Raw genomic sequence first — 14691 nt, 5'->3', positions numbered from 1 at the left:
GTTTATAGTTGCTGGTTGACTTCTTTATTTTGTTGAACATTCACTTGTTTCATTAAAATTCTACAGAACTTTCATTATACCATAGAAAAGAGCTAAAACAATTGAAATAGTTCTGTTACAGATCATTTCAACATTTGAGATGATATCTAAAGTGAAACCCGAACCCTAGAATAAAAGCATGAATTAGTTTTTTTTTATTAGACCTTTCTACACACAACTTTAATTGCGTGTTCCTTATTTCAAATATTCCTTGTCTTAAGTAATTTAGCTCACATCAGCAGTAATCAAAGAAAAAGCTTTGATTAAGATCAGCATTTTTTATCCAGTCTTCAGGCCTTCTAGCCTTCACATTCTTTGCATACACAGCTCTCAATGTAAATGTAGTTGTGAACAGTTTCCCTGTCATCGGCACACTTCATCGTCACCTGTTGATGCCTGGTTTTCTCCTCTTGGCAACAATAACAGTTGTGCACCATCATTTTCTTTTCCATTGAATACCTGTGCAGGTTTAAAAGATAAATAGGCGTTTTAGCTTGATTTTTTTTTTAAAGCAAAATCAGCTGTATTATGAGAACAGAGTTGTCACTGTAGAGGAAATGCTCATTTCTTTTAGGTGCTAAAGTTAATGTTATGTGAAATTGTAAAATAATTAAGGCTGCAAAACATTTTCATGATCAATTAGATGTGCAAGTGCTCTTACATTGATTGGGTGAAACAGCGGCCACTACAGGATGTCACTTCTATGGGGTGGACAGACTTGCAATCATTTGCCTCCACATGGGTGGTGTTCTTCAGAACAGTGCAGGTTTTGGGCTCACCTAAGATATTTAAGAGAGAAGTAAACTTGTGACTCCATTTCAAGAACTGTACATATGACCCACTGTTTTATGTATTACAAATATATGCTCAAGATAATTCTTCTTCAATCAGTTGAAGGAGGTGATGACAAAATATTTAATTTGTCAAACATTACTGGTAGTGGTCATTTATTCTGAGCCAATAAATGGACAATAATTGAAGAGTTTCTTACAGGTCTTGCAACATCCCTCTGCATCAGATTTCTCAGTTCCCTGTATGAAAACAGTAACACATTTCAGCATTAGTGGAAAGAAAGTTATTATATACTGTATAAGTTATTAGTGATTTAATGTTTTAATTTAATATACTTTGACTTACAGGCTCACAATCATCTGGATTGAAGTAAGGGCATTTTGGTGTGTTTTTCTCTGTCACAAACACCCATTAATGTCTCTGCAGGTAATATTTTCACATTTGTAATTTACCACTTCTCCAACCTATGAGAAAAAGGAAGACATGCTACATGAGGATCGAAGAACTGAGAAGGTTCACTGACTGGCAAAATCGATGGTTGTAGAAACGTTTGAGAAGGTACCTGGACCGTATGTGTGGTGTTGTCCGGCGCAGTATAAATGCAGGTCTTTTGCTTGCATGTTCCACAGCACTCTCCTACTTGTTTTACACGCTCAAAGCCCTTGGAGAACCAAAAGAGTACTAGATTTTAGTAAATTAATTTAAAGGGGTCATATCACAGGGAATCAAATAATAATAATCGTAAGCAAGCATAAATTGGGTCACACTTTATTTTAAGGTGCAATTCTCGCTATTAACAAACCATTAACTATGGCTTTTGCCTCTATAAACTCGGATGTAGAATATGGTCATGCAAAATATGTGCTTTATAAGCGCTAATAAACAGCCAATAAGTTAATAACAGGTATGCTAATAAGCAACTAATTAATAGTGAGAATTGTTCCCTCTACTAAAGTGTTAGCATAAATTGTAATTATTACCTCAGCACAAGGTGTACAGACTTTATTAGCACATGTCACTTCATGCAGTTTAGTCTTTGGGTCTTTATTCATTTGGCAGTAACATTCCACACAAGGCTCTGAAGGGATTTTAACTCCAGGCTAAAAAGGAAAGCAAATGTTTATGGATTTAGATCAAGATTACACATTCTTCTGGATTCATTTTATATAACAGTGAAAAGCATATCATGTAATGTGATATAAATATTATATTTATGACATTTCCTATTTGGTAATGTTACTAGTTAGCATGAACAAATGAACCCAGCAGCTCACCTTGTACTCAGTGTTATTGTACACACATACGTCTTCGGGTACTGGACAGAAAAAAAATTAACAATCAGAAATTGCTTAGAAAATTAAAGAGCTATCCACCTTTTTCTTTAATGTGGAAGTAAACCTATTGGTGAGATTTCCGATTCATTAGCAGCTACAGGGAAATAACAAGATTATTGGAGTTCAAGCACTTTAAAGCATTTAAGCACATAAGAAAAAAGCATTATATATTATTTAGCAAGCCTGTAACCACCTAAATCAATAATTTAGCATTTTTGACTAATATAGGTGATTTGCCATAGAAATATGTTTTTTAACATTTATGACTGTTATAGTGGCAGCTGTGGTCCGTTCTCCCTAAAACATTGCATGCTCGACCACCTGTCACATCTGCTCACCAAGTTTTTGTGAAGTTTTGAGTTTTTGTTTAGGCTTTATAGGCTTTTTGGGTATATTTGAAAAGGCCCCTTTTCTAAGTAACCCCGCTATAGCTTCCCAAAGGGTACATTTTAACAATTTTTTGATAATTATTGATCTAGAGAGTCCAGAGAATTGTACTGCAGTGGGTTTTTTTTTCAGATTGAGAAAAAACCTAGGACTAGTTTGCAAAAGTATGTATTTTACATCTTCTCAATCGTTTAATAAATGGTTTGATTGACAGCAGTGATCATATCATCGTATGATATGAATATCGTGTGTATGTGTAAAAAACAGCGCAATATACAATCGTTGAAAAATGAGATATCGCGGGCACAAATCGAGCACAAACGAACGGCACCAATTTTGTGTGATTTAGATGAACTGGGGTGGAGAGTGACGTCACAGCCCCGAAAATATTTTGGTTACATCTAGGGAAGGAAAACAGATACCGTGTTTATTTTAACGGCACAAACGGGCACAAATCGAGCACAAACGAACTGCGCCTGTTTGGAGCGATTTGGGCAACATGGGGTGGAAAGTGACGTCACACTGTCAAAAAAATAATGTTTAATATCTTAAACACCATCCCAAGCACAAACGTTTGTTTTTACGGCACAAATCTGCACAAACGTAGCACAAACGAATGGCACAGTTTTGGTCATTATTTCTTTTTATGGGGTGCCAACTTCACGGAGGTATTCCAACGACATGAGACTCTTGAGCCTGCGGCGAACGGTTTAGGAGTTTTGAGCAATATTGTACTTTTAATCACTATAGCGCCCCAGTCAGGCTGATTGGGGTGAGCCTTGGTGACAACGTAGACGTGTGAGTACTACAGTCCCTCCAAGTTTCAGGTCTCTATGACTTACAGTTTGGTCTGCTCGATCAGTTTTACCTGGACATTGCTGATCGTTGGCCATTCTAAAAATCAGCGCTATGTGCTTGAACCCCTAATAACAACTATTCTATAAAACTGTTTGCACTATAAACCAGTGTGTTCATTATTAAGATAATACAATAAAATAATATGGTAAGGCACACCGATTTTCAATATCAAGCAGCAACACGAGTTTTGTACAGCTAAAAATAGCTGAATGCGAACTGGAAGCTAGACCCATAAAATTTACAAATAGCAGAGGAAGAAAATGGTGGATAATGTAATTAATTAGTGACTGTTGTAGTACTGTTTCATTTTATTAATGTAAACTCCAAATATTGCAAAAGCTTAAAAAATAAAATGTGAGCAATACTTGAACTTTAAAGTTTAATCGTAGTTGTCCAGGTACGAAATTTGAGACTTACCACAGGGTGCACAGCAACCGTCGTCAGGTATCTTTTCTGCTAATTTATACCCTACATCACATTTCCTAGAGCACAGGCTGGTGTCACACTCTAAATGGGCAGAGGAGGCAAGAAGTATTATGTCAATTATTATGAAATGTTTTATTGCATTTTGCAAGTTTACAGATATGGCTCTAATTCTATGTGGTTACGCATTCAGATAATATGTGCTCTGAAACAACAACTCTGGAATTGGATGATGAAATTCTATAAAGAAATGGAGCCTGACATTTTGGTAGAGGACTGTGGGGGGCTACACTGCTTTTGAAACCCCACTGGCACCCACTTTTGAGAAAACATTCAACTGGACATGGAGACTGAAGATTGGGTTCACAGTATGTTTTTCAAACAATGCATTCATTTACTATGAATTACTGGCAAGATAGAGTGATTAATTAGGTATTTGGCTATTGGTTAGCGTTTTTTGCTTTATTTGTGGCCTAGGTTGAGTTGGAGCTTGAATTTGAATTTTGAAGGATGATTATCAACCTTTAATTGATGAATCATGCACAATTAGATCAGAAATGCATACTAGGACAGTAAATGAGGTCAGTTTTGTTATCATGTTTAGCTCTCTGACTGTCATTGTACTTGATTACTCACCACAGGTTGGACAGCAGTCTTTCATGACGCTTTTGTATCCGTGGTCACAGGGCTTTATGGTTGGACAGTTCATAGGCTCTTGGACAACACCAAAGCTCTCAGTGGAGCATCTGTATTTTGTACAGTTTACAGTCCATGTATCTCCAGGCTACAGGAGAGGTTGTGGGATGATGACAGATGTGAGTTGGGAATACAATTTATGGGTTGAACATGTTCAAATGCTAAATGGTTTTGCTAATAATAAAATAGACATACCTGTCTTGGTAATCCATCAGGGCCAATGCAATCTACATGTAGGCATAAGAAAGTATATGACAAAATTTTGGCTACAAGGCACATTCATTAATTTAACAAATATGAAGAGAGTAAATTAAGTAATCTTGCTTACCGCAAGTACGTGTGCATTGATTTGTTGTTGAACTAACTAGATATGTGTTTTCAGGACAGTAGCAACCTTCCATGAATGTTTCACGCTCAGTTTCGCTTGAGTTTTCCACAAACATCTCATTGTATCTGGTTGTAAATCAAGCACATATGACATTAAAGTTATTAATGCAGTGAAATTTCAACAATTCAGTATTACATTTCCACTTATGTAAATGAATTGATATAGAGTGGTTACCTTGCACTGCAGGTTTTTTCAACTTTAGGCCCACATGCCTTGTAGACTTTGTAATCAGCAGCACATTTGTATGCTGTTAACCAAAGACAAGCAAGAGATTCAGGATACAGTCAAATAAAAGATGCAACACTGTGTTATTGTGGGATTATTCGGCTTTCTTACTGCATAGCCCCTTGAGGTCAGTTGAGTTTCTCCAGTCCACACATACAGACTGCTGGCCGCATTGCTGAGCATAGGCTTCCAAACTGGCACAGGCCATGGAATCATTTTTCTTGTAGCACACATCATATTTACATGCCTCATAGTAGCTTTTGTAGGGAACAACGTCATGACAGCTCTTGAACAACCTGAACAAAATGCAAAAGTTTAAGGAAAAAAAACTGAAGCATATCTTGGTTCAGTGGTATGTTTAATAGCATTACCGACAAAAAAGGAAGGAAACATCATAAAAGCTATCTCTGAAATCTCTTTTTAATTTGTTATAGGTAAAGTGTGTAATTTCTGCAGTATCAAATGGAATTGCAGTTTGAGAAGTGGCTTGGACAGACACTGGCTCAACCAGTGTTGTTTTGGGTGCATCTGCCTGAATGCAAAACAGTGGCGAATGGTAAATATTTTCGCAATTTTATTTGGTACTGTTAGTGGAGGAGAAATTCCGGATTTCACCTTTAAGGGTTTCTGAAAATATACTGACTGATTGTTGATGGCTTTGCCTTACTTGCTCTTAATGACCTCACAAATTTGTGCTGTGCAGGTAGGAAGAGGTTTGCTTGGTTGTGCTGGAGGGGTTTCACATTTTGGGGAGTCAGCCCAGAGTGCTGCCATTTTCTCACATGACTGGTCAATTGTTCCATCAGGACGTCTGCAGTCATTTCTGGCATCATTGTCACAAACACCTAAAAATATTGACAGAATTTCACATTTTTAATTGACAAAGCCAAGACATTCCAATAAAGTTGAACATTTGTGAAAGCTGTTCTGCTGTCTCCAAAGAAATTCTGTTTATCATTGTTATATGCATTGGGCACCACACTGTACTCACCACACTGTCCCTCTGTGTTACCATGGAAGTAGGAGAACGGGAGATTGATCTCAAAGCCTTGATGACTAACTAAAATCTGAGCTTTGATTTCACCGATTTTCAGAATCACTGATAGGCCAGAAGAAGTGATGCTGAAATCTTCATTTAAGAAAGTTGGGACCTTCACAACATTATTGACATAGACCTGTAGGCAACAATTGTTTTTGAGTTGTAATGACCCTTAAATTACTTTATTTACGGTGTTCTAGTGTACAAACTATATGTCAGTAGTGTTAAGTGATATTATCAATGAAAATATAGTAAGTTAATGTCAATGTCTTAATGTCATTTTCTAAAGTAAATGGCTTTTACAGTGGATTTTTTTTTTTTTCATTTCAAGAATATGTCAACATTTGTGATCAAATTTGTCTGCTGTAGTCCTGGCACTTACCTGTAGCTCTTTACTGTTACTTGTTAGCTTGATTTCATAGGATTTGTACTTCACAATCACATACTCCGGACAGGCAAAATTATTTGTAACATCGCAATAATAGTTTTTAACATGGACACTGATATTATATCTTGGAATGATTTCTCGGACCAACACGTAGTCGCAATTTCCTTGGAATGTATAATATTTTCCATCAAAAGTACTGTAATGAGGATCACCCCAGCCACTGCATCGACCTGTTGATTCAGAAAACAAGTTAAATTAAGGTCAGTTAGAATACATTGCCAAGGACAGCATTACTTATCAATTTCCTGCTGCATAGTTTAAACTCACATGGACACTCATATTTAGTACAGCAGCCATTGTTATAGTAAACCAACTCAGGATCAAGTCCGTTGACACATGTAGGTATGACAGAATACTCTGAATTGCACTGTACAGGGCTTGTGGTAACATTTCCATTTATGCAGGTTTTAGTGGTACATCTCTCATTCCACGTCTCTCCATTCTGTTAAAGATTGAAATAATATTGCAGTTCCATTATCAAGTAGAATTTATTTATTCATTTATTTTAGAAAATGTAAATTATACATGATGTGTCTTTTTTAACCTTTCTGTTGACATAGATACAGTCCTGTGGAACAGTTGAAACTGGAACCGTAGTAGTCTGAGGACATGGTTTCTGTGTTATTTCACTAACACAATTGGAATTGCAGTATGCAAAGTAGCACCAGCCTGCTTTATCAGTTTTGTTGTAGATGATAGACTCTATAGTTAGAATAATAAGATATGCATCAAACACTGTAATCATAGAACAGTATGAGAAAATGAAAAAAATTTACTCACCAGGTGGGAATGTTTGATTTGCAAATGTGCAGTGACACCTCGTTGTAATGATGATTTGAGGAGATGTAGAATGTGTAATTTCAGTTGTTGATTCTGTATACACAGTAATTCTTGTTGATGGTGTTTCTGTCACTGTAGGTGTTGCTGTCAAAACTGTTGATATAACAGGGGTTGTAGCAATTGTTGATAGTGTTAGAGGTGGTGTTTTTGTCAATGGTGTTTCAGCTGTAACTAGAGTAGTAGAAATTTGTGGTGGTGTTGGTGTACCTGCAGTTGTAGTTGCTGTTGATGGTGTTTCCGTTCGTCTTGTTGGTGTTTCAGCAGTTGCGGTAGCTGTTGATGGTGTTTCTGTGGGAGGTGTTTGTGTAGGTGGTGTTGGACCAGTAACAGCAGTAGTAGAAACTTCTGGTGATGTAGGTGTTGGCTGAACAACAGTTGTAGTTGCTGTTGATGGTGTTTCTGTGGGAGGTATTGTTTGTGTAGGTGGTGTTGGACCAGTAACAGCAGTAGTAGAAACTTCTGGTGATGTAGGTGTTGGCTGAACAACAGTTGTAGTTGCTGTTGATGGTGTTTCCGTTCGTCTTGTTAGTGGTGTTTCAGCAGTTGCAGTAGCTGTTGATGGTGTTTCTGTGGGAGGTGTTTGTGTAGGTGGTGTTGGACCAGTAACAGCAGTAGTAGAAACTTCTGGTGATGTAGGTGTTGGCTGAACAACAGTTGTAGTTGCTGTTGATGGTGTTTCTGTGGGAGGTATTGTTTGTGTAGGTGGTGTTGGACCAGTAACAGCAGTAGTAGAAACTTCTGGTGATGTAGGTGTTGGCTGAACAACAGTTGTAGTTGCTGTTGATGGTGTTTCTGTTCGTCTTGTTAGTGGTGTTCCAGAAGTTGCAGTAGCTGTTGATGGTGTTTCTGTGGGAGGTGTTTGTGTAGGTGGTGTTGGACCAGTAACAGCAGTAGTAGAAACTTCTGGTGATGTAGGTGTTGGCTGAACAACAGTTGATGGTGTTTCTGTTGCTGTTGATGGTGTTTCTGTGGGAGGTGTTTGTGTAGGTGGTGTTGGACCAGTAACAGTAGTAGTAGAAACTTCTGGTGATGTAGGTGTTGGCTGAACAACAGTTTGCTGTTGATGGTGTTTCTGTGGGAGGTGTTTGTGTAGGTGGTGTTGGACCAGTAACAGCAGTAGTAGAAACTTCTGGTGATGTAGGTGTTGGCTGAACAACAGTTGTAGTTGCTGTTGATGGTGTTTGTGTTCGTCTTGTTAGTGGTGTTCCAGAAGTTGCAGTAGCTGTTGATGGTGTTTCTGTGGGAGGTGTTTGTGTAGGTGGTGTTGGACCAGTAACAGCAGTAGTAGAAACTTCTGGTGATGTAGGTGTTGGCTGAACAACAGTTGTAGTTGCTGTTGATGGTGTTTCTGTTCGTCTTGTTAGTGGTGTTCCAGAAGTTGCAGTAGCTGTTGATGGTGTTTCTGTGGGAGGTGTTTGTGTAGGTGGTGTTGGACCAGTAACAGCAGTAGTAGAAACTTCTGGTGGTGTAGGTGTTGGCTGAACAACAGTTGTAGTTGCTGTTGATGGTGTTTCCAGAAGTTGCAGTAGCTGTTGAGTTGTTTCTGTGGGAGGTGTTTGTGTAGGTGGTGTTGGACCAGTAACAGCAGTAGTAGAAACTTCTGGTGATGTAGGTGTTTGTGTAGGTGGTGTTGGACCAGTAACAGTAGTAGTAGAAACTTCTGGTGGTGTAGGTGTTGGCTGAACAACAGTTGTAGTTGCTGTTGATGGTGTTTCTGTGGGAGGTATTGTTTGTGTAGGTGGTGTTGGACCAGTAACAGCAGTAGTAGAAACTTCTGGTGATGTAGGTGTTGGCTGAACAACAGTTGTAGTTGCTGTTGATGGTGTTTGTGTTCGTCTTGTTAGTGGTGTTCCAGCAGTTGCAGTAGCTGTTGATGGTGTTTCTGTGGGAGGTGTTTGTGTAGGTGGTGTTGGACCAGTAACAGCAGTAGTAGAAACTTCTGGTGGTGTAGGTGTTGGCTGAACAACAGTTGTAGTTGCTGTTGATGGTGTTTCCGTTCGTCTTGTTGGTGGTGTTTCAGCAGTTGCAGTAGCTGTTGATGGTGTTTCTGTGGGAGGTGTTTGTGTAGGTGGTGTTGGACCAGTAACAGCAGTAGTAGAAACTTCTGGTGGTGTAGGTGTTGGCTGAACAACAGTTGTAGTTGCTGTTGATGGTGTGTTCTCTTGTTGGTGGTGTTCCAGAGGTAGCTGTTGGTGGTGTTTCTGTGGGAGGTGTTTGTGTAGGTGGTGTTGGACCAGTAACAGCAGTAGTAGAAACTTCTGGTGATGTAGGTGTTGGCTGAACAACAGTTGTAGTTGCTGTTGATGGTGTGTTTCTTGTTGGTGGTGTTCCAGCAGTTGCAGTAGCTGTTGATGGTGTTTCTGTGGGAGGTGTTTGTGTAGGTGGTGTTGGACCAGTAACAGCAGTAGTAGAAACTTCTGGTGATGTAGGTGTTGGCTGAACAACAGTTAGAAACTTCTGGTGATGTAGTTGTTGATGTGTTGTCTTGTTGGTGGTGTTTCAGCAGTTGCGGTAGCTGTTGGTGGTGTTTCTGTGGGAGGTGTTTGTGTAGGTGGTGTTGGACCAGTAACAGCAGTAGTAGAAACTTCTGGTGGTGTAGGTGTTGGCTGAACAACAGTTGTAGTTGCTGTTGATGGTGTTTCTGTTGATGGTGTTCGTCTTGTGTAGGTGGTGTTTCAGGAGTTGCGGTAGCTGTTGGTGGTGTTTCTGTGGGAGGTGTTTGTGTAGGTGGTGTTGGACCAGTAACAGCAGTAGTAGAAACTTCTGGTGGTGTAGGTGTTGGCTGAACAACAGTTGTAGTTGCTGTTGATGGTGTTTCCGTTCGTCTTGTTAGTGGTGTTTCAGTTGCGGTAGCTGTTGATGGTGTTTCTGTGGGAGGTGTTTGTGTAGGTGGTGTTGGACCAGTAACAGCAGTAGTAGAAACTTCTGGTGATGTAGGTGTTGGCTGAACAACAGTTGTAGTTGCTGTTGATGGTGTTTCTGTTCGTCTTGTTAGTGGTGTTTCAGAAGTTGCAGTAGCTGTTGATGGTGTTTCTGTGGGAGGTGTTTGTGTAGGTGGTGTTGGACCAGTAACAGCAGTAGTAGAAACTTCTGGTGATGTAGGTGTTGGCTGACAAGTTGTAGGTGGTGTTGCAGTGCTGTTGTGGTGTTTCTGTTGTGAGGTGGTGTTGTCTTGTTGGTGGTGTTTCTGCAGTTGGGTAGCTGTTGGTGGTGTTTCTGTGGGAGGTGTTTGTGTAGGTGGTGTTGGACCAGTAACAGCAGTAGTAGAAACTTCTGGTGATGTAGGTGTTGGCTGAACAACAGTTGTAGTTGCTGTTGATGGTGTTTCCGTTCGTCTTGTTGGTGGTGTTCCAGCAGTTGCAGTAGCTGTTGGTGGTGTTTCTGTGGGAGGTGTTTGTGTAGGTGGTGTTGGACCAGTAACAGCAGTAGTAGAAACTTCTGGTGATGTAGGTGTTGGCTGAACAACAGTTGTAGTTGCTGTTGATGGTGTTTCTGTTCGTCTTGTTGGTGGTGTTCCAGGAGTTGCAGTAGCTGTTGGTGGTGTTTCTGTGGGAGGTGTTTGTGTAGGTGGTGTTGGACCAGTAACAGCAGTAGTAGAAACTTCTGGTGGTGTAGGTGTTGGCTGAACAACAGTTGTAGTTGCTGTTGATGGTGTTTCTGTGGGAGGTGTTTGTGTAGGTGGTGTTGGACCAGTAACAGCAGTAGTAGAAACTTCTGGTGGTGTAGGTGTTTCCCAAACAACAGTTGTAGCCTTTGTAACTGTTACTATAACTGTAGTTCTAGTAGTTTGTGGTGGAGGTGTGAAAGTGAATGGTGTAGTTGTTTTTATGCATTTAGAAATATTTCTTCTAATTATGCTATTGTAATCACACACAGCAGTAAAACATGTGCCATTCCCATCTGTGGTATCGTACACCACTTGTCCAACAGTGTATGTCTTCCCATCATAGGTACACAGCGAGAGACATTCTGACTGTGGAACACATTTTCCTGTGTCCTCCCTGAGAAGTGGCCTGTCTGAAGGGCACTGAGGAAAACATCCTAGGATAATAAAAGGCCAGAATGAATAAACAAGTAAGACATTTCAGTTGATTCAACAAAGACATTTCAACTGACATTTTAATGTTTCTTGAATACAAGAAAAACTTAATATATTAATAATCATAATGTTTGCTGTGGTTTGGACTGTATTTATCCTGTAAATGTTAAAGATACATTCATACCCTCTAACAGAGGAATTTGATTAGAGCAGGTTCCTGATGGGTTTCTGCACGTCTTCATGCAGGGGGATCCACAGGTTTTATAGTGCCATTCACATTCATCTGGAGCGCTGTTGTAGTAGTCACAGAATAAAGCTGCAAGAACAGTCACATTAGTCAGCAATTTGACAGTGTATAATAGAACAGAATAATAAAATCAGCCTTTTCTGGTTAAATTTGTAGAGCCTTCTAAATTTGCACGTTTTGTAGACCTGCATATCGCAAATTCTGACTCCAGTGAACACAATTTCTAACAGTACTGGGACTTACGGCAAATGGTGGGGCTCCGCCATGCCACACAAGCTCCTTTTTTACGGCATTCGGCAGCGTAAGCTGCCACTGCAGTACAGAAACAATCACAGTCACCCCCACTGTCACATGCACAGGTGTCCTTTACACAGGCATCATAGTATGGGCCAGAATCCACCTAGAGTTAAAAATCATTCAAAAATCAAGTTCAGAAAACCAAGAACTTTCTAAATGGACAAAGATTGTCATTTTACTTACATGTGAATGGCAGTCTTTAAAGACAGGGCTTTTGATGATGTTGCATTGTTTTATAGCCCAGGCACTCCGATGGGGATTTTTTTGACATGGATTTATGACGTTGCTCACTTCTGGACAGATGGGATTCACCTTCCAACTGTTCACAAATACCACTGCATCAGTGACCTCTTGTCCATCTTGCTTCACAAAGTCATTGTTCGCATTACCATCAAAGTTTCCACACAGTCCACACACCTTGCCCTGTCATAGAGATCATGTGGATGTTAAGGTAAGTGGATGAACACGAAGGTGTAGAGCATGGTTGTGTATTTTGTATATGTAAGGGTTATGCTTACCTTAAATTTGGAATGAAGTTGGATCATCAGACTTGTTTTATTGTCCCAGAGTAAATTCAAAAGACCTTTGATCTCTATGACATTGTATATTCCAGCAGTATGGATTCGGTATTGGTAATCAGTGCCATTGCTTTCAACAACTTTGATCCCATTCTCCTCGGATAAAATCATCTTGTATCTCTGCAGGATTTGAACAGTCAATGTCAGAACAGTTCATCCATAAATAAACAATGTCTGCATAAAATGCATCATTATATTCCGGATTTTAACATACTTTTAAGCTATAGTCAAGTTGAGCTATAAAATAACCTCACCCCAAAGAAAAGATTGATGGACTTGGAGCAAATGGTGTTGCTGGTGCCACAGGGGATGTTCTCTGTGACCAGGCGTAGATAATATGGACTCTGCTCATTATTACAGTAATCCTGGAGAGGTTGCACAAATAAATGGTGTCAGGTCAGAATCTTTTTTAGTTTTTATTTATTATTATGAAAGAACCCAAATTGATGAGAAACATACATGGGTTAAGATGTGTTCACAGTCTCCAAGGAAAGAATATTGTTTGCCATCAAAAGTCTTGAAATGACCTTCACCATAGATGGTACAGGTGCCGTAACACTCATAATCTGTACAAGTCCACCTTCCATTTGTGCATGTGCTGAAATATCGAAAAAAATTGACAGATTAGCCCTTTAATCTTATATTGGCTTCTTACTTTTCATTATTGAGTAAGCACATAAAGTATGCATCAAAATACACATATGTTGCAATGGTATAGTTGTAATTCCTTTCCTAATGCTATCAGTGCCAGCTCACCAGGTGTTACAGTCCTCTTGAACTTGATCACCAGGTGAATAGGTGAGTCCATTGTGGACACAGGGGCAGTTTTTCCTCTCCACACACCCACCTTTCCCATTGTCCAGAAGGTCATTCGGACACATACACCCTGATATACACCCTGTACTCACCTACAGACCAAACAAACCAAGAAAGAGCAGCATTGGTAACCCTTGCTATGCTTTTACAAAATCTTTTGGTTTGGAAACTGCAGAGAGATGCAATTATTTTATTTTATTATTGTTATTTTTTGTCTTTTCTCCATGCAAACTTACACAATTATTTAGGTCTTGGTTCTGACAGGTCCTCTGACACTCTATCCCTTTCATTCCAAGTTCATAATTTGAGCATTTAAAGAAGACCTTTGGAGCCATGCAGTCTAAAAACAGGCACATGTATGAGAAGTGGGAAATTTCCACACTGATGACTCAAGCTTATATTTGACAAGCGGAATTGTAGAATTAAGTTGGAATTTACCTTGTTGACTGGAGCAGTGCAATTTGCCAAGATTACAGGTGCTGTAATATGACAAAACAGTGCAAATCAGGAGTTAATATTGGTCGTCAAGAGTTTTCATTGGTATTCTATCAACAATGCATTGGATATGGAATGAGGAATGTCATACCATGCATCACCACCTATGTAGGATGTTCCCAGTGCCTCTATGACTCGGTCATCTTTGTAACAAGGACACTGGTGAGCAGGCACACAACTGCCTTCTTCATTAAGGTAGGTTCCCGCAGCACAGATGCAGCCATCTACAGGTGTGAAGGACCCTGGGCAGGTGTCACGTTGTTCACTGAGAGAGCGGCAGGTGCCACCACAGCTGGTCATACCATAGGAGTACTTCATGTTTTCTGAGCACTCAGATCCTGTGCACAGATAATTTCACACTTTTATTATGATTCATTTTTTCCCTCAGATCAGCAGAATGTGATTCAAATGCCTTAATTATTTAGAACTATACAAAAAAAGTGTTCTCACCACAGGGCTCTGAATCCATCCAGCCCTGGAGAATGATTCCTCTGGCAGCACAGGCGTGGGCATAGTTGGACACGGCTGCACACATACACTTTCTAATATCTGCACATTTGCAGGTGTCATAGACACACCACTGTAGAGAAGAAACCCAGATAAAGTAATTTATACATATATACAGTTCATTTTAAAAGAGTGCAAAAACACTTACTTGTAATAAGTCTCAGGAGATATTTCTAAATGACATGCGGAAAAGACTCCGCTCTTGTTTGTAAGACGGGAACACCAGTCTTTAGCAAGTTTCTC

At 39.7% G+C, this 14691-nt stretch overlaps 1 protein-coding gene across 1 annotated transcript in view; it reads right to left on the bottom strand.

The window, feature by feature from the left end:
* Positions 1-14691, bottom strand: part of LOC127156243 (mucin-5B-like) — a 126165-nt gene that overhangs the window by 102921 nt on the left and 8553 nt on the right. Inside the window, 34 exon segments of the mRNA XM_051098990.1 lie at positions 701-818; positions 1031-1070; positions 1177-1238; positions 1241-1295; positions 1394-1492; positions 1812-1931; positions 2106-2146; positions 3828-3917; positions 4470-4617; positions 4725-4756; positions 4858-4982; positions 5092-5164; positions 5254-5438; positions 5810-5987; positions 6134-6317; positions 6564-6799; positions 6897-7071; positions 7174-7331; positions 7410-7562; positions 7677-8541; positions 8619-9470; positions 9550-11510; positions 11693-11824; positions 11999-12155; positions 12236-12475; positions 12571-12750; positions 12885-12995; positions 13090-13228; positions 13387-13538; positions 13683-13786; positions 13885-13925; positions 14033-14279; positions 14392-14521; positions 14593-14690. Coding sequence (XP_050954947.1) covers positions 701-818; positions 1031-1070; positions 1177-1238; positions 1241-1295; positions 1394-1492; positions 1812-1931; positions 2106-2146; positions 3828-3917; positions 4470-4617; positions 4725-4756; positions 4858-4982; positions 5092-5164; positions 5254-5438; positions 5810-5987; positions 6134-6317; positions 6564-6799; positions 6897-7071; positions 7174-7331; positions 7410-7562; positions 7677-8541; positions 8619-9470; positions 9550-11510; positions 11693-11824; positions 11999-12155; positions 12236-12475; positions 12571-12750; positions 12885-12995; positions 13090-13228; positions 13387-13538; positions 13683-13786; positions 13885-13925; positions 14033-14279; positions 14392-14521; positions 14593-14690 — 7681 coding nt within the window.

This window comes from Labeo rohita, chromosome 25, assembly GCF_022985175.1.
Source record: "Labeo rohita strain BAU-BD-2019 chromosome 25, IGBB_LRoh.1.0, whole genome shotgun sequence".
Classification (NCBI taxonomy): domain Eukaryota; kingdom Metazoa; phylum Chordata; class Actinopteri; order Cypriniformes; family Cyprinidae; genus Labeo; species Labeo rohita.
This window is presented reverse-complemented; position numbering and strand designations above follow the sequence as displayed.